A 25,450-nucleotide genomic window follows, 5' to 3' on the forward strand; every position below is an offset into this window, starting at 1 on the left:
AACGTAGTTATTGGGCCTATTTTTACTAATTTTGTATAACACTATCTGACGGATGACAGTTTCCGACATTGATGAGATATTTTTATTCGCATATATTAAAATTGCAGTCAACTAATTGAGGAGAAACAGGTCTTACTGGCCTATTCTACCTTCCGCTGTCAAAACCTATTTGTATCGTTATCGGTTAAATAGCGTTATCGATATAGGCCCGTATCGTTATAGTAATATAGTTTCATTAAAAATGTATTAGACTTTAGACTACACGAGATTGAATTCTTAACTTTAGTACACTTAAATATTTTTATGAAGATGTATCGATCTTCGACTCAACAATAAGATTATTTTATTAAAAATATAACATATAAATTTGGACTTAAAATAAAACATTACACCAAGATCAAAAGTTTTATTCAATAATTTAATAAGTTACAGTAAATTAAGTTAATAAATAAGTTTATGATACAAAACAGTCATCCTACAATTACACATCGGTTTTTATAAAAAATACTTCAGTAATTGTCCTTTAAGGGCAATTCGTAAAACAATTATTATCTTACAATAATAATCATCGTTCTTAACTTATATTGAGCATAGTTTTTGAATATAAAATAGTATATAAATGTTTCAAGTCATTCACACGTAATTTTTTTTGTTTAAGTATAGTCAACAAAATATACTCAAGACGCATTTTTGTATACAAAAATACTCTTGACTGTACCTATTGACACACACACACACACACATATTTATTATATCTGTATAGGACACACACATAGACACGCTGAAATGACTTAAAACGTCTATATTAAATATGTTAAAATTATTTATGTTAACACAGATGTGTATATAATTATTTATACAGATATTTCAAGTATTTATCTGCTTCGGGTAATTTTAGAATCGAAGTAGAAAATTTAATTCTATAATATTGTGCATCCAGAAAAATAAATTACATTCTTGGAGGGATATTCAATATGACCATGTCTTATAACTTATTATAGTAGTTATTATTATTTGTAAAAACTGTTAAGTTCATATTTAATTAAATTAAAGCCCAAAGTATATATTTTTTTATGATAAAGTATTCTAGTTCTTTTTGTACGCCGCATACGCTAAGTCTGACGCGTCATAAGATCTGCGGTCCCAGCCTCCACTGCTACCCCCACTTGATGACCATCCATGGCTCTCATGACCACCACCGCCTCCTCCGTTCTTCTGAGCGATGATCTTCTTCAGTGCGATGATACCGGCTAGAAGTAGAGCGATCTGAAAAGATGATAAGAGTACAATTAGATGTCATATTTATTGCTTGCTATATATCGTTTATATGGAAAAAAAGGTAATAAATTCAACTATATTTTTTGTTCTAGATTAATCTAGAACTTATTTAGATAATGATTGACTATTATTTTTAAAATTATATAGATGGTGACACCTTAATTTTATGTACGTTTAGATAGAGTTTGATATTTATCACTCTTGTCGGAGTGGTTAGCATTTATTGTTTAATTTTATTAGGGTTTATTATATTCTATAGTCATAATATTACTGAACGCAGTTATTCTCATTATAATTCAAAGAATAACTGTAAACAACAGCGGCCAAATTATTGAGCTCTTCAAATTTTGTGTTAATATTTAGTTGACTTAGAGATTTTTATCTTCATGAAATAAATTGAACTGAATTATCCATTCGATCGACGACTCGCAAACCTTCACTACAATTATAGTTACTTTTATCCTAATGTAGTATTTCCATTAGAAAAACATTGCATGTGTATTACTTATTAGATTGTTACCTCTATAATGGTCACCGGTGATCCGAGCGTTTAACGAAATATATTTCTTACAACTAATATTTCCGAGTATTGTATGAAAATTCAATAAAAACTCTACGTTTCTTTACATATTATTCTCTCAATGTTTTAATACGATGTATGGTATCTACAAATAGTATAAAGGCCACGCGTCACTGGTAACTTTGCATAACAGTGAAGCCTTAAAGATGAAATAATGACGTTAGTGTACATTACTCTATCATGGACTAAAGGTTGTAACTCAATTACTATAACTAGACGAGGTGATAAGCTAGCCACTAACTTACGGCACGGTTGATTCAGCCAATGTCAAAAGTAGAGTGGAGAATACACGGAAAAGTCTGATCTGTGTGGTTGGGATAATAGTCTTAATTTAATTTTGGAACCCGGCAAAATAGAGTTTTATCTTTTGAAAAGTGCTAACGATTTGAGACGTTAAATAACAAATATTACTATTATAAATTGAGTAATAAATGCGTAAATAACAATGTATTAGTGTGACATTAGTGTACAATCTTGTACATACGCGTAATATATCTGCGTTATCAGCAGCAATAACCAACTAACATTATATACGACAGTTTCATTATTTTATATGATGTCTATTCTGTTTTTATATATTAAGGTTTAATGTTTTATAGTCTATACAATTCTCTGGTAAGGTATTTTATGGAAAAAAACATAGGAAATAAATAAATATTAAATTAAACTAAATATTGGTATATAAAACAAAAATAGATAAAAGTTTCACAGCACATACGTACTCCTACAATAAGTGGTGGAAAGACGACCTTATCACGAGAAGTAATCTCTTAAAGACAAATATGGTCAAATGAAGATAAGGCAGATAGGAATAGAGCATCAAGTCTATTTACTACAAGTGATAAAGATTTACTATTTGTAAATATATAAATTTGTAATAAAATAATATATATTTTTTTTAAATAGAAACAAACAGTGAGACATTCTTTTCGCCAGAGGGTAAGATTTAATTCTAGAAAGGCGACCAACCAAAAAATATCCAAGGTTCATTAATAGAATAAGAGACAGGCAATTTTTTATTATAAACAAATTATTTTAGTATTTGTACTTGTATTGTTTTATTTTTCTTTTCTTTTTTATCTAAACTTTGTATGTATTTTTTTTTGCGTGGTATAAAAGGCTTTATTATTATTATTATTATTATTACTTGTATTGTAAGAAAAGTGTGTAATACACGTCTTAAATTACTGTACATATCTATATTATAGCTTCAAACATGTCATTGAGTATGTTCTAACTATAACCTAAAGTAAATTTCTTTAATTGAAAAGAGATGTAGTGATAAGTTCAATTAAAAAAAACATTAGGTTATTGCTTAGGAAATAATTGAAATGTGGAATGCGTAGATAGATAACTCGGCATAATTCGTACCCTTATTATTTTTAATATAACGATTTTTTCATCTCTTTTTTATACAGAGCTAGTTTTGATAATAATGAACATAGAACAAAGGAAGAATTTTCGTATTTGATGCAGTTGTTCGATAGTTATGCGCGTGGATATATTTCGGCGACTATACATATACGTATATACATATTGATCTAATGTTTTAATTTAATTGACTTAAATTCTACGTTTAATTGTAACAAAATTTTATGTTAGACAGCCTGTTTATTTAGGAATAATGATAATATAATGATAATGATGAATAGTATATTGTAATATGTAATAGTAATAGATAATGAATGATAATCAAATATTAACTAAAATAAAATCCCTTGTACTACACTATCTTAGGTTGTAAAATCTTTTGAAATTGTTGTAAATTTTCTAAAACCGTACAAATAAAGGAAGCGTTAGGTTGACGACATATATTTTCGTAAACAATACAGAAAAATCAAGTCACATAACTAAGATAACACATAAAATTTAAAAATACCCACACAAAATTAATAAATGCATTATACGCCACGTGTTTTCTCCGTCGCATTATTATTATCGACTTAAGTAAATCTCTTACGGCTTGATATGATAAACAAGCCGCACGAGATTTACTTTAAACGACAATAAAATAACTATGATACAATAGAAAAAAAAAGAACGGTTATAAAAATATTGTAGGCCTGAGTGCACATTAAAGTCACAATTGACATTTTCGAATAAAAACAATATATATTTCCAGCAAGCATCTGACAGCTAGCTGGAATTAAAAAATATATATATTATTTTACTTTACTTTTTTTATTGTGTTGAAAATTACACTCGGGTCTGTGCTCCACAACGCACGGTACGGTATGGACTGTCAGAAATGCGTTCAGTATTGCCAGCCTTTACAACGCATTTACCCCTTTTAATCTTATTATTATGATGTTGTGTAATAGAAACGTTAAAATGTAACTGTACGATTTTTAAATATTATAATTCACTTAAAGTACCTATGACTAGACAGTTAAATATATACTTTTTATTGTTTAATATTATTTTTATTTTTTTAATAGGTAATAGTCGAAATTAAAAAAAAAAAATAATACTTAGACCACATTGTAATTGTATAATTTTTTTTTTTACAAACATAACGCGCTTTTTAATCTGTACTCAAGCATTTAACAAGTTAAATACTAGACATACTTTCCATTTAAGTCTATGCTAATTGTATTAAATTCTAAAGCAACACAAAATACCTAGAAATGTTGTTTCTATTTTTAACGATTCCCTTTTATCAGGCATTTTTTTTAAAGCAACATTCTATTATCTTCAAAACTCGGTTACAACACGATAAGAATTGTAAGCGGTCCACTGAAGGCTATTCACGAAATTCCTGTTTGTGTTTACTATGTCATTTTAATATTTAGGACTATGGTGATAAGGTTTAAATTAACTTTTTTAGTATAAACTCGGTATCAACGACCGCGTTTGGTAAGAACTATTATTTTTAAATATAAATTTGAAAACGTAAGGTAAGAATTATAATTATAGCTCATTACATATATTAAAAAAATGATAGATTTGAGTTTTTTTTTTTTTAATTTTAGGAACTCAAATGATAAATTAGTCCGTTGGCGCATTTTGTAGTTACCCCGCTTCCTATCATGAAGTATGGTTTCGATTCCCAACCCGAGTCTTGGTGTAATATATGTATATTTACTTAAATATGTATTTTTCATATGTACATTTATTACACAACAATATGGCTGTAACCTAAATCAGACATTAAGTACTTATTTTTAGTAACAGATGAACGTGTATGTTAAACATAATTAAATAAATATAAATATAAATATTTACACTATACACACACGGTCGTCTGTTCCTAAAGTAAGCAACTTAATGCTTGTGTTACAGGTAACAGCCGACTGGTATATAGCTACACATTTTAATTATGTATTTCAATGTAATCACTTAGCGCACTTTAGTTTTATAATTCTGTAATTTTTTAAATATTATTTATTTAACTAGATTAAATTAGAGTATTTGGTTACTAATTTATTATGAGTATTCAATTTAATAAAGTGCTCTGTTACTTACGTAGCTTCAGGTTTAGACTACTCTCGTGGGATTTCAGGCACTTTACTTTGAATGTACATGACGTGTTCTGTCTAAGACACAGCGGTGTATTTTTATGGAAATATTCACCAACCCAGCAAGTCACCAGACTCTTACTACACTTGTAACCAGAGGTTTATTTACTAAGATAGTCATTACAGCCTATACAGTCCACTGCTGGACATAGGCCTCCACAAGTTCACGCCAAAAATAACGTAAACTCATGTGTTTTGCCCATAGTCACCACGCTGGGCAGGCGGGTTGGTGACCGCAGTACTGGCTTTGTCGCACCGAAGACGCTGCTGCCCGTCTTCGGCCTGTGCATTTCAAAGCCAGCAGTTGGAAGGAGGTAGCGGATCTGTGTTATCCCTTAGTCGCCTCTTACAACACCCACGGGAAGAGAAGGGGTGGCTATATTCTTGAGTACCGTAGCACACAGTAGAAGATAGTGGTGACGATGAACAATATTACTATTTGGCGAGTATAGAAAATATAAGTTTTCGATTTAAAATAAATATTAATAAATTATTATTTAAATAATTAAATAGTATTTGTTATCCCGCTACCTTGTAGTGCTGTGTAACTTTAGGCAAAATAAAACTTTATAGCCTATATTTCTCAATGGGATATCTACGCGACTGAAACTTATATGCATTTGAAAAGAAGTCTTTATTTTTATTTTATTGGTAATTTTATAATTAAATTTAAATGTTATTTTCCATTTTCTATTTTTAATATAATAAAATTGGAAAATGAAAACAATTGTATTTCAATTAACACACATACAAAGATATCAAGTAATTACACCTTTCGTGCACGAAGAGCTATCTTGACCTCTGAACTATCTCGATACAACGTAGAAAGCTTGACTTTCTTTGCATTAAGCTATATGTGGGTTATTATTAACTTTTGTAATAAAGAGTGATGCGGCTATAATAGTAAAAAGGTTTTTAAGAGTTAATAATTTTTTTACCACGGTCGCTATACGAGAACACTTTTTTGTGTTTGTAATTGGACTGACACATCTATTGTATTTAAATTGACCTTATGATTAAATAAAGATTATTGTATTAATCATAATATGAGTATTTTTAAAGCAAATACTATATATAGTATTAAAAAAAAACTATTTTCACTATAGTAATATGAGAATTACTTTTTTTTTAAATAATTAAACTAATATGCCTAAAGTAGCTAAATTAAATTTAGGAGTAAATAAAAAAATATTATTATCTTAAAAAATAGAGTAAAACTTACAAATATACAATGTAGGAAGGATCCTAGGAATAAGTTAAGAAAATTGTCATGTTTCTTAGCAACAAATCTACAGTTCAAGCTAACAAGTGGTGAAAGTACAGCAGTTAGCTTAATAAGACTGATTGGGACGATAGCTTTTGACCTTAAACGAGATATGAATTCGCTGACTATGTAACGAATAACTTTCAATATTCAGAATTTTGTGTCGAATAGTTTTATTATTGTTGTCAATAAAGAATTTTATTATTCTTTAGGAAGAACAATTTAAAAAGTATACAATTAAAAATATTTAACGTAAATGAAATAAATGTTAAATCAGTAAAGATGATCAAGCCATTGACAGCAATTTATTATCTATTTTATTTACTAAAGTTTTTTTTATTGAATACGTCATTAAATAAATAAATATTTAATTAGTTTACTTTTTAGAATGAAAATTTAGATATAATCTAAAATATAATCTGTTTTTCCTTAAAGTGAAACATTCATAGAACCTACAACGTTTCCTTACTGTAAGTAAATTGGATCTGAACTGCTTAGCCTTAGGGTCTGGTGTAGACATTATTTTCCCATTTGTAATATTAACTAGGCGTCTTTAGATAATACATTTAATTTTTTTTCATATCTATTAAATTTTAAAAAAGCTCTAGGTATTTTTGTAGTATAACCGTAAATAGATAGATATCATGTATTTGGAATGTATATATTTAAAAAAAAAATTCTATGAAACTTTAAAAAATAATTGTAAGTTACCAATAAATAATAACAATAATAATAATTTGCCCTTTATTGTACACATAAAAAGAAGTTTACAATTTATTAAACTATTCAAAAAAGAAATGTACAACAGGCGGTCTTATCGCTAAACAGCGATTTCTTCCAATAAACTATTCGAAATATAAAATTAGTCATGCAAAAAAGCTATACTACTTATTATTATCAGCTATATTCCTTATTATAAATAAATAAGGATCTACAAAAAACACATGGTCATCTGATCCTAAATTAAGCAACTTAATGCTTGTGTTATAGGTAACAGCCGACTGGTATAACTACATTTTTTTTATTGATAAACATAGATATAAATAATACATACATAAATAAATATATATGTTACACAAAGACTTGGGGTGGGAATCGAACCCACAACCCCCGGAGCCGAAAGCAGGGTCACTATAAAAAGTGCCAATGGGCTAGTATTAATTCATTCGATCTTATTTACAATGTTAGTAACACACATATCTAAGCCTATATTGTTTCAAATGCCATAAGAAGCCCGTACAAGGTTTCTAAAGAAAGTTCCTATTGATTATGATTGTAACAATAACCATGTTCCTATATTAGAGAAAACTGTGTCATCTCAGAATCAATGTCATTAGCATTAGGAACGGACATTGCACTGATATGTATGCAAGTGGGACTTTGTACATACATAAAATCATTATACATCTAATTTGCATGATTTTATACGCATATAGTTCGTGTAAACTCTAATATAACATAGTGTCTGTAATACTCTCTACCTAGAGCTAGTGGAAGATTAAGTTAATGGGATTTCGCTTTGTCTAATGACGATGCCAAATAGTGACAAAGCAATTTAGGTTTGATCCTAATGACATTACTGCTAGGCGGAGTGCTGTCAATGTTTTATCAAGATGCTAGTAAATTCGGTTAAATCCAGTGTTTTGGTACTGGAAAACTTTTTTTGCCTTTTTTCTTAGGACTTCTTTCCATCAAGTTGATACTTCATAATCTTTAGGCGATACAATTTAAAGATGTGACATTCAGTTATTGCATCGTTCTTTTTAATTAAACTTTGTATTATATTTTCCGAGTTTACCGGGAAAGTGATAAAATATTTAATGTTTTATTTTTACCGTTACGTGATTTACATCTATGTTAATAGTCGTAATGGAACCATACTATTTAGATTAGAGCAGTAATGTTCTGCGTATTGCAAATTAGATTATTAATAATAATCATGATATATCTTTTTAAAATTCTTGTATTGTGCCCTTCAATTTGATACCCATATTGTAGTATTCAAGAAAAAAAATTTTTTTTCATTAACTACAATGGCTTCGCGCAGCCGCCATGTTTGATTTTTTTTTAATGTCACCTATCTAAGAACACTTGGGCAGCTAAAACGAACCTAACGTTACCTCAATGATTTAAATCCGTTCAGTGGTTCTGGAAATATGAGGTAGTAAAGAATATTACATACAAATATACATACATACAAACATACAAGTACGCGCGAAAAACATAACCTTTCCTTGGCAGTCGGGTAATAAGAATGCACAAAAAGTTGCATGAATTTAATTTTTAACCTGTTTATTTCCTTGCATAAAAAAATGTAACGAAGATGTTTTTCTTTTGTTTTTATATACCTACAATAAATTAATAATAATAAAGAAAATTTATGTCTATGTCAGTATATCATAATAATGATAAACTATTCGAAACTAATATTTCGTTTTAAAATTAATGTTAAATTTATTTTACTGTAATGAAAATTGAAAAGGTTTCACATCGCATTTATATTAAAAAAAATTCACAAGAATTAGTAGAGGTTTACTTAATATACAGTTTTTGTAACGTGAGATAAGGGATCAGCAAATTCAGAAATCGTGATAACGGAATAGGAAATAAAAGGGCTTTATGCCAACGGTAATTGAATGTACTTTTCTTACTAATCTGTAGCGTCAGGAAAATAAATTAATCTTTAATTTAAATTAATGTACCAGGCTCGCATAATTTCATAGAAGCTATTACAATTGCAATAAATGTTGGTTGTAAAAGATTAATTTTTTTTGCCTAATTTTAATATTATATTTTAGTATGATGGTTTGTGCGACGTTTTAATTTATTTTATACATTGAGTAATTCTGTGAGACTAAATAAGGTTGATTAATTAAAATTAATATGTTTGTACTAATCATGATAATTATTCGATATTTGAAAAGTAGGAAAAGTTTTTTATTCGTAATAAGTCTAAAGCAGATGAAAAGTTTGTATTATGAATTGACATGGTTTTAAAACGTACTCGTATGTTCAACTACGATAGAATTAGTTCCTTATAATTATTATTTATACGTATATATTAATATATTTTTTCTATGCTAAAAATAACATAATAACAAAAAAATCATAATAACCAATAATAAATAAATAAATAAATAAATAATAAATAAATATCTTTTAACATACACACACGGTCGTCTGTTCCTATGATAAGCAACTTAATGCTTGTGTTACGGGTAACATCCGACGAATTATACATATATAAATATAAATATTACACCCAGACTTAGGTGGGAATCGAACCCGCGACCTGCGGAACAGAAAGCAGGGCCACTACAAAGTGCGCCAACGGGCTAGTCAATAACTAAAAGTAAATAATGTTATAAAAAAAAATCTATTGTAACTTATCATGCAAGCATTACCTAACAGACAAGTCTAAACAGAATCTAAAACCGCACTTGATGACAGTGAAAGATCAACCTATGATTTGTGATGTGCCACTTGTATGTACTTATCTCGAAGTAATTCCCTTTAAAACAGCTATGCGATTGATAAGTTTGAACGTATAGAAACTAACTTTGGTTCTCTTACATTAAAAATTTGCTAGGGGCATGTTGTACGAGTTACAGCTTCCTTCAACAGAAGAGCGCTTAAACACATTAGTACGAGTAGGTCATGATCATGTAAAGAATTAGCTATAAGCCTATAATTTAAATTATCAATTTCTATTGAAAAGCTTCAAAATGATGATTATTTTCCAAATTGAATTAGTACTTTCTTTTTTTTTATTCGTATTAATAAAATGCTTTTGGAAAGTCAATTTGGAAATAATTTGGATGAACATAGATTAATTGAAATAGATGACTTAGCTTTTTATATTAGCACGTAATGCTAGCGTCTGTATTAAGCTTATGTAGATTATATAAGTGTGTAGTGGGGGGGGGGTATCTATAATATATTTGATAACTTTTTCAAAAGTTATTTGTTATCTTAATATACCAAATATTGCTTAGTTTTTTTGACTGCGTCATAAATCACAGGGTACTGTATATATACCATCCTCAATGAAAATGCTTATGTTTAAATGTAATGCGTGTTAAGAACACACACACCTACATAGCGCCAAGATAAATTATTTGACTATGTATATATAGAATAAACCAATTGACACCCCATGAAAAAGCAACAATCTCATTTAGTATTAAAACGTAAAAGTCAAAACAATCTTACGTGTATTTCAAAAGCTTCTCCTGAGATAAAGATTTCTTTTTAACAATTAACAAAATCTTATTCATCATCGTCATTAGTCATTCAAAATATTTTATTCTTAGCCTTCATTCAACAAAAGAGGCATATTCTCGAAATTTTCTTAATTAAATATCAAGTACACGAGAGAATGAAAAGATTTCACACAAATCTCATCTAATCCTCCTTTCACGTCACATTTTGCCGTGTCACGTCTCAAGATCTTGACACGAATCAAACTCACACAGAGAACTTCGACTTTGTGACAACTCGTAACATTTCTCACGCTTTAACAATCGCGGAAGATCGGAATACCGTGAATGGCGATTAAACCATTATAAATACCTCGTTTTCCCTAACATTACAATGTGTAGAATTTAGGGCGGATATGAGATTCTATTATTTTTTCATAATGAATGACGTTACCCGTTCATTAGAAGGCGTACATTGCTACGTCGCGCACATTTTTTTTAATTATTCGTACATAGAAGAAAAATTGCTTCTTTTTACAGTTTTAATATATTTAAATGTGTTATTCACTTCAGCCTGTCGCAGTCGACTGCTGGACATAGGCCTCCACAACTTTGCGCCAAAAATGGCGTGAACTCATGTGTGTTGCTCATGGTCACCACGCTGGGCAGGCGGGTTGGTGACCGCAGGGTTGGTTTTATCGCACCGAAGACACAGCTGCCCGTCTTCGGTCTGAGTATTTCAAAGCCAGCAGTTGGATGGTTATCCCGCCATCGGTCGGCTTTATAAGTTCCAAGGTTACAAGGGTAGTAGAACTGTGTTACCCTTAGTCGCCTCTTACGACACATCACGGGAAGAGAGGAGGTGGCTATATTTTTTTCTGCCGTAACTATTGTGTGGTTAATAAAATATATTTTTAATGCGTAAGTATTAATTTTTACTCAAAAATACTTTCCACGATGAGATCGTTAAAACAGACACCATCTAAGACCAATTTTGATTTATACTATTTGTCAAAATAATTGATTATTTGTACATTTTTTTTGATTCGTAGCGTAATATGTCGTAGTATTTTTTTCACATATGTTATGGTTCTGTAAGGAACAGAAGTAGTAAGAATAAAAAGTATCTTTACCACAAGCGTTTCCCTAATGGGGCGGTAATCCGCGTACTAAATGAGTACTATATTATAACTTTAAGAATTTAAAACTTTTTTGGCATCATAAGAAAATTATTTTTCTAAGTATAGAATGAATATTGCGTTACACCAACTCCTATAAAGGTAACGAGTTTATGAACTTGGTCGAAGTTGGTTGGACCTCAGGATTCATTTTATATATCAATTTTATAATTATTTTCTTAAAGTTCGTATCTGTTGCTGAATCATATTGTAGGCTGTAAAACATCACGTTACGACTTACGAGAGCGGAACCGATATCCACATGAAAATGTGCGTATTATTTACGTAAATAAAATTGTCAATATTAGGTATCATTAAAGGACTAAAAAAGAAGAAAATAGTAAAATTACTTTCGTCTCAACTATTGGCAGTTTTCTTATTTTAGTTTTTATCTGATTCTCAAAAGCTCGTTTAGAACTTCTCTAGCGTTCAAATTATCAGTTTGCATGTACATTCCGTATTATCGTGCTATCGTCCTACTTTAGGAAAATCAAACCAAAGAAAGCAAACGGGAATTACATTTATGTATGTCATTATAGAAATCTTTTGAATCCTTTTATATCTTTTGCACTTCTGTAGACATTGTGTATATTATAATTGACTATCTATCTAATTAATACAATTTTCACAATTTTATGATTAACGCTTATTTTGATTGTAAAATTGTTTGTTTCGTCTTTTTGTTTTTTTGTTACGTTACGGCATTTTTTTTAATTCCAAATACGAGAATTTATTTTTTTATTGGAGTTATTTATTAATATTCATTGTTATAATATATTGAGAATTATTTCGCCGATTCTTTGAATCGATATAAAACATGAAACAAAATTGAAGTTATTTTACGAAATTTAATTCATCTCCGATTCGGGTAAAAATTACTGAACAATATCGCTTCGAGATTCAGCAAAAGCGTCGCTTTAAGCACAGTTTGATTTTAGCGTGCATTTTTTTTAATTAAAATAAATATTTTCTATACACGAGCCACCTCGATACTATATTAATAAACTCTGAATAATAATATTCTTTAGACTTATTACCTAACGTATGGCAATTTATACGTGAAGAGAGACGTAATTGTATAATATATTTTATACTATACATATATAATATTGTGTATGTTTTCAACATACCTTTGACACTATAAGCGCTTTCCCCGCTAGCACAAAAAGTCCAGCGATGGCAAGTGGGATCATCGATGCCATTTTCATTGCCGCTCCCATCATCATCATGCCCATCATTTTCTTCATCTTACCTCGACCTGAAATTATTTACGATGACAAATAACTTTGTGGACTTATAATATTTGTGAAATATGTTCTCTTTTTTATTGTATTTAACTTTAGGTTATGTCTTGAAAATATATTTGTAAAAGAGTGTATTGTAAGTGCACAACATAAAAAATGTCGCTTTTATTGTTGTGCTTGTCATATATTCTTTTGTTTTATTAACTTTAAATAGATAAATAAATAGATAAATATGTTTGTATAATTTTAACAATGTTACATCAGAAAAGGTCTTTTTCATTATGTAGGTAAGTCTTAAGTATTTGGTTTTGTTTCAGTTCAATTTCCTTCTTATTGCCAGGCAGACCTCTAATATTGTTAAGCCTCCAGGTTTTGTTTATCTAAGTTTAATATGCGTCTATATTTAATATAAAAAAATATATATTTGAGAAGTTTTCTTTCAAAATATAGAATTTGGAATTGTAGAGATACAACATTCGAAAATTTACTAATATTCAATCGTATTTTAATTGATTTTCTGTCAATTTTTCTGTCAATTCAAAATAAAAAAAATCTGTTTGTTTTATTTATTCTTTTGAAACATTTTCTTAGGTTATATAATGTCATTGCATGTTTATTTATTCAGTATATGTTCCGTAATACACGAATTTTGCGTGTTTAGTGAACTTTAATTTCTTTTATAATCTGATAATATCGAATTTAAATTTTTATATACAGGATTTAAGCAAACGTAGTAATATAATCACGCTATATCCTTACTGATACTACAGACTTGAATTTCCTGGTTGAATTTGTGTGTACTATGAATGTTATATTAAGTAAATGTTATTAAAAGAAAATTTGAGATACTTTATAAAATCTTCTACGTATATAAATAAAAATGTATCGCCAAAATGTATGTACGCGTATGAGTTCCGAACGACTGCACCAAAATAGGATTATTCTTTTTTTCGATATTATTTATTTATTTATTTATTTTATTTACTCTTTATTGTACACCACAATATGCAAATACAAAAATAATAATAAAACAGACAACTTAAGAATGTGTAGTACAAGAGGCGGTCTTATGGCTAGTTAGCCATTTCTTCCAGACAACCCGAAATAGGATTGAATACTATTTATTTGAGGATCGGGTAGGTGGTGCAGTTATATTGTAATAAACTTACATACAAATATCTACACATTAATACTTATAAGCAATACATATATATACATTTGATTAATATAATATAATAAACTAATAAATATAACAACAGTATCTCATAGCAGTTACAATCAATTTCGCCATAAATAAATTAAAAAAAAAAAAATAATAAAATTAATAAACAAATAAATTTAATTGGAATCGCTCTCAGTATTAAGGTAATGTATTTTAACTAATCTTTTGAACGATGGGAGTGATTTGGCTTCTTTGATACATAATGGTAAATTATTCCATAGTTTAATTGCCCGAATGGTGAAAGACTGACTGAAAAATTTTGTTTTATGAACAGGCATTTTTAACATTAGTCTCCTCGAAGATCTTAGGGAAGAAGGGTCCCCGATAAATTCAAACTTATCTTTTAAATAAGACGGAGCCTTAGGATCAAACAACGCACAGTACAGAAGAGATAAAATATGCAGGTTTCGGCGAGAACGTATTGGAAGCCACTTGAGCTTGGAACGAAATTCAGAAACATGGTCATATTTGCGAAGGCAGAATATAAACCGTATAGCAAAATTTTGAAGACGCTCAAGCCTATTAAGTTGGTCCTCTGTTAGATTAATATAGCTTACATCTGCATAGTTGAGAATCGATAGGAGGAGAGAATTCGCCAACATAATTTTGGTAGGAATTGGTAAAAAAGACTTGAGGCGCCGTAGGGAGCTCAATGCAGCGAAAGTTTTTCTTCTGACTTCTTTTAATTGTTCTGACCACGACAAAGTCCGATCGAGTTGTATACCAAGGTCCCTTACGGTGGTTACGTATATTATCAAGTCAAAGTTTGTATAATTATCACAACTTTAGTTTGAGGAGATATTTTTTCAGAAATACACGCTTTTTCTAATGAAAGAGTTATATCAAACATTATTTTATTCGTGTATTAGTATATTTGTGTATTTGGAGTTCTATTAAAATGAAACATTACACATTTTTAATAATTGTCGGGGTCGTCAGTTCTCACGATGCCATTTATTCGAAAGTCTTAATGTTAATAATTATTTGATTGTTATTATTTTGAACTTTCTCTAGGAGTACTGTAATATTTTATGACTAAGTTTTAATGTCCATTTTACACACGATATTATATTTCTGTTCATGGCGATTTTATTCTAAATTCGAGTCTCATGTCATATGGTATGAAAAAAATATATTTTGTATTTACCATTCAGCAACCTTTTTTTACTATTAAAGGTTAATGAATGTGTCTTTAACGATTCTCCCTTCATCCATGTTTCTATGTCTATTCCTTGTATATTGATATTCAAACAAATAGAATGTAATAATCATTGAAAAATAAACAAGGAATTAAAGTAAGTAATATACATATTTTATTATAAACTTATGATCTTCACGCGTCTTTTATGCGCTTGAAACAGTTTTAATTGCACTATTTACTTACTAATGCGCTCAGATAACAATAAGTCGAGCTTGTTATCGCCGTGATCTTTATATTTTAATTTTTTTAAGCATTACACGTATCTATATATCCTATCTATATATCATATATTATAGTGTGTAAACGAGTCTATGATTCATCATTGTTGGACGTTTTTGTATGAAATTTTAAGTAAGGTCAAGTTTCAAAGTACCGTATTATGAAGATTTTTCTCGCAAAATAAAGAATTGAAATACGAAAATCAACGTTTGATTTTTGAATTTTTCACTATCGAGTGTCATATCCAAGCGCAAGTTCAACACTAAGTCAGTATCAAAGGGCTTTACATAAATTCCTAATAAAAACATGATGTATGTAATCATTTCTTTCATAAATGTTAATAACAAACCTTACTTTATTTACAAAGTGGATTTCGTTAATGAATTACTTGTTTTAAATCATTATTGATATTAGTACGCTTCAGCCTGTAATATCCCACTACTGGGCTTAGGTCTCTTTCTCCATGTAGGAGAAGGATCAGAGCTTAATCCACCACGCCGCTCCAGTGCGGGTTGACGGATTCCCTACTATGAGTAACGATCGCTATCAGGTGTAGGTACATGATAACAACCGGGACCGAATTAATATTAGATTGTCATCAGTTTTGATCACAATATGAAAAAAAATATGCTAGACCATATGTATTAAAAGTGACCAATTAACATAAAATGTATTTTTTTAATTTTGTCATTATGCTCGTACCTTTTTTATGATTGCGCCATTGAGACCATATTATCTGTCCCTTTTCTAAGAGAAAGTACAGTTATTGCAGGATTAGAAGGTTAGTAGGAACGTAAAGTTCGTGATATCTAACTATAGGTACACCTTGTTTCTTAGAGATTTATGATAATCGCTTGCAGCAAAACAATTGTACCCAATTAATTTTGATGATGAGATGAAATTTAAGACACACGTTCACTTATGAGTATAAATAGCTCTTAGGAATTTAATTATTTAAATTAAGTTGTAGTGCTTTTAATATTAAAACTGTGTATATGATTAATGAAATTTAGATATTTTCATGTAAAACAAGGCATGTTTATGCAGTAAAAGGGGATCGGTGATTAGAGTTTTAAAAATGTGTATAGCTATAAAGAACAATACTATTTTAGTACAGGTGAGAATGTTCATTATCTTATTGATTACAGTGGGTTAACTAATAAACTAAGAAATTAGTGTTACCTTCTTCAACACCCTTGTTAAGTTCCTGCCCTGTCATTTTTGGGAGTGACAGTTGGATTGTTCTTGAGTTAGCGAAGGCAGCTATTCTATTCCAGAGCATCTCTGTCAGTGCTTCGTCCTTGCTCTCCAGATTCCTTGGCAAGCTGGCATCAATGTCATTCTCACTAACTGGCACTATCTCCATATCAGAAGTCTTCACAATATTCACTCCATCTATCAAAGGTATGGCTTCCATCCTTGCTGCCCTGTCAAAGAACAGGATGGCTTTCTTTTTCAAACAAGGAAGTATGCCATCCGTCCTCTGACAGTCCTCGTACATCCTCATGACGTACTTCATCCCGAGGTCATCTGCGGCCACTACAACTACTAGGAATACTAAGGGGACTAAAACCTTGTACATTTTTACTAGATGTTTACGGGATGGTACAATAAAAAAGACTGTTTCATAGATTCCATGCGGCGCGTATTTATAGGCTATGTACACTACAAAATGAATTGTGCTTCTGAGATCGGGGGTACGCTCTCTGAGGTTGTTTTCATATACAGTGGCTTCTAATAGTCAATGGAGTAACGTGAAGCTAGTCGGTATAAAGAAGACGGGTGTACGGTTGATGTGCAACATACTTTCATGAGTTGTTTGTGTGAGTGTGTAGCGAAATGGAAAATTGTTGTGCTGGTCTTGGTTCGTTGTTGGATGTTCAAAATGTAGGGAACAGATATGGCAGCCATGTTATTATTTACATTTAATCTTTAATTACGTATATTTTTAAAACCAAATCTGCATAATCAGTGAAAATAAGTTAATAAAAACTAAGTAAAGTAAGCGTAATAAAAATTGAAAATGTACAAATTGCAAAAAAAATATCATTATCACTTTTTTGGTCAAAACTACAATTACATATATTTTGCTTATTAACGTAGTACATGAGCTTTTTTTGATGAGAATGCTTCGGTTTCTCATTACAATGAATGCAAGTTCAAAAAAAAAAAAGACTTAATAACGCAAAAATATATTTCGATGGCTTTATTTTGTATTTTGAATAATTTTAATAGAAGTTATAATTTTAATTTAATGACCGAAATAAATAATAATAATATAAACTTATACATAAAAAATAATAATAATAAATGAGTTGATAGAAGTATTTATTTATTTACAATTATTATAAATATTAATTATTTATCAGTAATAATACCGCATCCAATTATTATCTACAATATCCGTAACACAACACCTTGCATGCAAACGACGCGGAATAGAACAAACACATAAAATAATTATTAGTTATTTATTGTAATTAAAACTTCCCTTATTAGTTTAACTATCGGATATTAGGAATATATCAATTCTGAAAAATTATAAAAATAGCCTGTATTGTGTAATGTACTGTTCGCGTGATTTTTGCTATGAAGATAAAGTGCTTGCTCAAAATTAGTTTTTTTTTGTCTTTAGAATTGAGGCGCTTAGCGGAAGAAATAAAACATAAAATATTGTATTGTAAATGTGTTTGTATGTTTAGTGAGTGAATTATGTTTCTAGTTTATTTTGTTATAGCTTGAACCTAAAAACACATTAAAATTTAATAAAATTAAAATGTATATATGTGCGAGACTCCACTGGCTCGGCCACCTACTAAGGACGGAAGACGATCGCGCACAAAGAAAGCATACTTGGAGAAACCTGACGACTAGGCCCGTGGGGCGCCCCAAGTATCGCTAGGAGGATTAGGTGCAGAGAGACCTGTGCAAGCTGGTGACAGCTGACTGGCGCGAGATAGCTCTGGACTGGGATCGCTGAAGACTTGTGGTGTCGGAGGCCAAGATCCATTACGGTTCGTTGAGCCAGGGCAGTGAGTAAGTATGTGTATAAGAAATTATGGCTACACAAATATAAGTACCTAATTGTGTTTGCTCGCAAACAGATCTTTTAATTTTATTCATCAAAATCGGTGCAATTAGTAAAAAGTAAGAGTTAAAATACAGTGGTGGTCGACAAAAAAGTAGTCAATTAAATACATATATCATTATTAGAGACAGCTTGTGTTAACAAAAGCGTTTGTCAGATCTCGATTAAATTTTTATGGGACCACATGATATGCACTATATTTTATTTAAAAAAAAAATATTAATCGAAATAAGTCCATCCAGCCAAAAGCTCTGAGGTAAAATACATAAAAAATACTGTTGAATTGAGAACCTTCCTACCTTTTTGAAATCGGTTAAAAATTAGAAAATATTTGAAAAACTGTAATAATAAAGAATTGAACAAAAACCTATTAGAAATAAAATGATACTGATAATAAAATGATGACTTTTTGCTCCCAAAGACTGAAGGATATCATTCAGCCATCTAAAAATTAAAAACGTATGCATAAATAAAAAAATATATTTCAACCCCTGTCAATAAAATTCTGTCATGACGTCACTGCTTAAATTACATTTATGTAATAATGACTATTTTTTTATATATATACGTCTTGTTGAGTTAATATTGTTGTATGTTTAAAGACAATTTCTGTATATATCTATATAAAGATATTAATAATATAGATAATTATATACTATTCATTTAGTACACTTTTATATTGCAATTATTGATTAAATTATTGTAATATATTGTAACTATTTAAAAATAATAATAATTTATAATATAATATTGACGACGCGTTGGCGCAACGGTCACAGCACTGGTTTGTGGCTGTTGCGCTGGCGGTTGTGGGTTCGATTCCCGCACTTTACAAACATTTGTAATGGCCATACAGATGTTTGCCGTGTTCTGGGTGTTTGTGCAATCCTTGTGGGACTCCCCACCGTGAGTCGGAGAGCACGTTAAGCGGTTGTTCCTATTTGTTATAATGTAAAACTGATAGCGATCGTTACTCATAGTAGGGAATATCCGCTAACCGTATTGGAGCAGCGTGCTGGATTAAGCTCTGGTCTTTCTACTACACGGGGAATGAGGCCTCTGCCCAGCAGTGGGATATTACAGGCTGACACGTAGCGCGTATAATATAATCTTGAGATGCGTAACTGAAGACTATTTTATTCATTATTCATTCATGAACGTGTTAACTTTTGTGCTTGCGTATAAAGTATAAATAGCAATGAGATCCAAGAAAGTCAGACTAATATAAAATATTAGAGATAGTTTTGCTGTCGTATGGACAGTTTCTGCAATCAATTTAGTACCCCGTAGATCTGTTGACTCCGTGTTCCTCTGTGCAGGAACAGATCCGTACTTTCTATTCTTCTATTTATCTTTATGGTATATTAAATACTAGCTGTGCCCGCGACTTGTTCCACGTGAAATTTGAAAAAAAAATGTTTAGTTCGCAGAGTTACAAAATAATCAAATTTCTAAAATAAAAGTAGCCTAATTTACTCTTTATCTACTTTTTTTTTTTTTTTTTTTTAGTTATGTGATATATCCACAGGCTTATTATGCCCGTGCTTTTGTTATTCCATATATTGTTATTATTATTTTTTTTTTAACATGCATCGGTACTTCACCGCAACTCAGAATCTAGAAGCCTTAATAACTAGTCTTAAAATTTCAAATTTTTAAAAGTCGACGCGAGTCCACTGACCAAGACTATTCTACATATTGCTTATTTTATATTCTTATATACTAATTATTTTTATTATATTTACACTTATTTGCTAACTACAATATATGTACACTTATTTTCTAACTACAATATATGTACACTTATTTGCTACTTACAATGTACACTTAACCTATGTTATTGTTAGTAGTTAGGTACTTTTTTTTTTGTGGTTAGGAATCGTTTTGTCCATTTAAATTTAATTTTTTTTTTTTTAATTTTTATTAATATATTATATGACTAATCCTATCTTATTAAGTAAATATATAAAGCCTTATCATTACAATTACATTATCCTATTCCTATACTATTACATTCCATTTTATTATTTATATTACTTACTTTACACTTTTATCTACGCATAATTTATACTTACAATACAATAATGTCTTCACACCTCTACATTTTTCAACATTTTGAGCACATTCTCAATGACGGCAGCATCTCTATGGTGAATGGCCATCTTGAGACTATGCTCAAGGATTTTCTTGTCCGTCATCTCCGCTGCCCTCGCCACAAAGCGACCAATTGCGTCGTCACGGTCGTCGGTGTAATAGACACAGGTGTTGGTGTGTCTAGTCACCGCGACTACAGCGTGCGAAACGCTGTCGTGGATCTTGAGCCTCCTTGTATTTGTCTGGAGGACGATGACGTCCTCATAGGTCTGGCCCTGCGCCTCATGAATGGTTAAGACGCGCGATCCCTCACCGGACCCGTATCCCTGGTCAGTCAGCAATCTCTTCTCCTCTTGCGTAAATACCAGGTACAGGGTTCGGTCCCTTCCTACAGGAATGCGCGCGCCTGTGAGACTCTCCACTCGCAAAGATCGGATCTTTGTGCTTGAGCTGTACACGGACTTGTAAACCTCACTGATGGCAAAGGCGACATCTTTGGGGTTACGATGCGTGCACGACAACTCGCACGAAATAGTCGTTATAAGGGTTGGTCTACAATACCGCATTTCGAACAGCTTTATCTACTTTAAAATAGACATAATATTTTTTACAATTTTTGTCTGTCTGTCTGTTTGTTCCAGCTAATCTCTGAAACGGCTGGACCCGATTTTGACGGCACTTTCACTGCAGATAGCTGATGTAGTAAGGAGTAATTTAGGCTAATTTTATTTTAGAGTTGTATTTATTTTATAGCTCTGCGAACTGAATAATTTTGTTAAATTCTACGTGGACGAAGCTGCGGGCACCGCAAGTTTATTAATAAAATGAATTATGAACCCTGTTTGCATGTTCGAACGTACATATCTCAGACAAACGAGACATCTTTTTTTTGAGTACAACTGTGTATTTATTTTACATGGCTATTGGATATAAACAGTACATTTTCTTTTTAATGGTTGTAAAATAGTAATGATCGTTTCCAAAAACTATTATAGCTATATTCGTACATAGTTATGTCTTTTACACATAAATATTAGAAAGTAAACATATAAAACATCATTTACGCAAAATACGTTTTCTTTATGTCTGCAACTAGCCATCAATGCTATAGGATTCTCATAAACCATTTGCCTACTTACTGAGTTAATGACTTATGTATGTCTCATGACCATTAGTTCGTTGCCATTGATTAAACAAATGTATATTGGTTTATTTTTTCATATGATACGTTAAATGTTAACTTTAGTTATTCTATTAACAATATTTTTTTTTTAAATTTTTTAGATTCTTTTTTTTTGTCTAAATATATTGTATGTGTTTAGATAAAATTGTACACCTAAACCATTTATAATCTACATATATACCATCTCCTTTTTTTTTGATATGGCAGGGTAACCCATTTACGGGTGATATCCAGGATGCCCGGGTAGGCATTCCTAGACCATATGTCGGCTTAGCACTTAGGGGTGCACTACCGACCAAAACCCCTGCGGGAGCCTTCAGCCGCTTTAATTGAAGGGTCCCGGATCTGCAGGCAACAGGATCCCTCCAGCGACAGGCTGGCCTCGGCGAAAAGACCAGACTTCTCCTCCATGGGACTGTCCGGCTCACCTCTGAACAATCCCGACGACGCCATGTCTAGCAGGACCGGGTTTCCATCCCGGCCCGACATGGGCACAGGGGCGTTACTGGAAACGCATTAAGTAGCGCCTCCTACGCACCCCCGTTCGTCGCCTGCGGTCGGAGGCCTCGTCGGCGGCCCCCTCTCTCATCCGCTCGTCGTTCTCCTTCTGGGACATTACTGTCTCGCAGAAGGAGACCATTGCCTTCCAGGACTCGTCGTCATCGAGCATCGCGGTGATAACGCTCGGCAGTGACAAGTCCCCTCCGAGAACTGTCGTCAGACGCGACGTAGCGCCGCCCATCTCGGGCACACCTCGAAGGTGTGCTGGGCAGAGTCCACCGCCGCGCCACAATCGTGACATTCAGTCGTCGGCTCCCTTTGGGCCGACCGACACAAGTATTCACCAAAGCATATATACCATTTCCTACCATACCTCTGCCTAATGGTTGCCTGGAAGAGATCGCTCATTAGCGATAAGGCCGCCTTTTGTACTTATCTCCTGTTTTATTTTTGTAATTTTCCACACTCTTGGTGTACAATAAAGAGTTATTAGTATTATTATTGTTATTACTAAACTATATAAATTAAAATCCATCGCTAAATGTGTTGCTAAACGCAAAACTCCAGGAGTACTCGTGTAGGTTTTCTAACAGTGTGTAGAAGTTTTTTACGGATGGAAAAATTAAGAAAATTGCGCAGAAATTTAGAAACTCCGCTTTTGGAAAAGGGTAATATCTTTGGTTTATTAGAGTAAGAAAAAGGCGATATATTTTTGGGCGGGTTTATTTTTTACAAGTGTCACAAATGATTTTAATGTAGTCAATATTTCATAAGCCTATCTATCACACACACAGCATAGTTAACTATTGTATTTAGAACTCCCGAAATTCGCGCCAAATATCCCGGCTGTTATGATGTGGATGTTATTAAAGAGATAACATTTTACTTTATATTTAAACTTTGATTATATAAGAAAAAATTTACATTACGATAGATACGATACGATAAATTTTAAAACACATTTTTATACTTATTTATAGTAAATGCTTAAGTACATACATCTAGAGACGAGTGTATTTAAACCAATTACCATTAGATTGTGCACTTCATTATATATTTATTTTTTTAATTTATAAAAAAAGACGATGTAGTCAGGTAGACTGAGTGTAATAGGAGAACAAGCTTCGTTTTTTTTATCTATGGCAGTAAATATCAAAAAAAAAAAGAATATACATTAAAAAGATCATATCAAGTCAAATACGTTTTAAACGACGGTTATAAAAGTAAATTACAAATTTTGACTTTCAATTAGAAAATTATGTATGATATACCGTTTCTTCAGTAAAAGTACTAAACTTTCGCTAGTATAGTGATGTTAAAGAGCATTTATTAAAAAAAAGATATTTATCTTTACGCGTGTTCAAGTTGTATGGGATATGTTAATGATGAAGGTAATTAATTAATTAAATATACTGTACATCGTACGCTTACTATGGATATCTGTTAATGAAACTCTCTTTGTATTCTGGCTTCATCATTTTCATTTCAGCGTAACAAATTCCACTGCTGGACATAGGCCATCACAAGTTCACGGCAAAAATTGCGTGAACTCATGTGTTTTACCCATAGTCACCACGCTGGGCAGGCGGGTTGGTGACCGCAGGGCTGGCTTTGTCGTACCGAAGACGCTGCTGCCCGTCTTCGGCCTGTGTATTTTAAAGCCAGCAGTTGGATGGTTATCCCGCCATCGGTCGGCTTTTTAAGTTCCAAGGCGGTGGTGGAGCTGTGGTATCCCTTAGTCGCCTCTTACGACACTCACGAAAAGAGAGGGGGTAGTTATATTCTTTACTACCGTGGCCACACAGTTATTCTGACTTAATTACATGGGATTGTGGGATATTTTGAGGCGGGCTCGAATATTAAATATATATTTCTCAAGGTCTTTTTATAATCATTTTGTATTACACGATAAAGAAAAACACGATGAAATTTGCAAGTTTTGAAAGAAAGTCTAAGAAGTTCGTGGTGTTCATCGATTATTCTTAAGCAGGAGTCTTTGCCTAGTTGTGTTGTAGATTTATAAGCCGTTACAATACAGCAATAACTTGGCATTTAATCATTACGCCTATTTTGATGACATGACAGATCTTGACATTTGACTTCTCCTAAGTATAGGAGATTGTAGAGTCAGAAACACGTTTATAATTCTTCTGATACAGCAAGTTACAGTACGTGCTTACCATCAGTTGAAAGGCATATTAGTGGTTAAAAAAAACATTCGATTTCATATCTTTTGTGTCTTACTGTGCATTATATCTACATTCAATCTTGTAACTCACTGGCTACGCCCCGTGGCTACACCTGCGTTAATATGAGGAAAAACACGCTAAAATGTTGTATGGCCTATATATAGCCTTCCTCGGATATATTATGGAATGATAGACTATTCAACACAAAAATATTTTTTAAATTCGAACCATTAGTTCCTGAAAATAACGCGTTAAAACAAACAAACTCTCCAGCTTTATAATATTATTATAGATTATTGTTACATATATATAAGGAATGAGACAGAATTCGCATATTTTCATTGAATAGGATTTTAGATATACCCGACTTTATATGTCTCATCGCTGCATAAAGGCCTCCAATTAAGGATATTACTGGAGCGTAATCAGTGATGCTTTCTGTTTTATTGCAGGTAAGTGTTATGTGTTTGAATTTCTAGCGCGACAGCTTGT

The 25,450-nt window shown here is 31.5% G+C and overlaps 1 protein-coding gene across 1 annotated transcript; it reads right to left on the reverse strand.

Annotated features, from left to right (window-relative positions):
• Positions 1-1,086: 1,086 nt before the first annotated feature.
• Positions 1,087-17,485, reverse strand: LOC123665008. Its single transcript, XM_045599370.1, has 3 exons — positions 17,086-17,485; positions 13,148-13,275; positions 1,087-1,266 (listed from the first exon to the last, which is right to left on the reverse strand). Exons 1-3 carry the CDS (start codon positions 17,483-17,485, stop codon positions 1,087-1,089), a joined length of 708 nt encoding a protein of 235 aa, XP_045455326.1.
• Positions 17,486-25,450: the final 7,965 nt, after the last annotated feature.

The sequence above is a fragment of the Melitaea cinxia genome, chromosome 23 (genome assembly GCF_905220565.1).
Source record: "Melitaea cinxia chromosome 23, ilMelCinx1.1, whole genome shotgun sequence".
Taxonomy (NCBI): Eukaryota; Metazoa; Arthropoda; class Insecta; order Lepidoptera; family Nymphalidae; genus Melitaea; species Melitaea cinxia.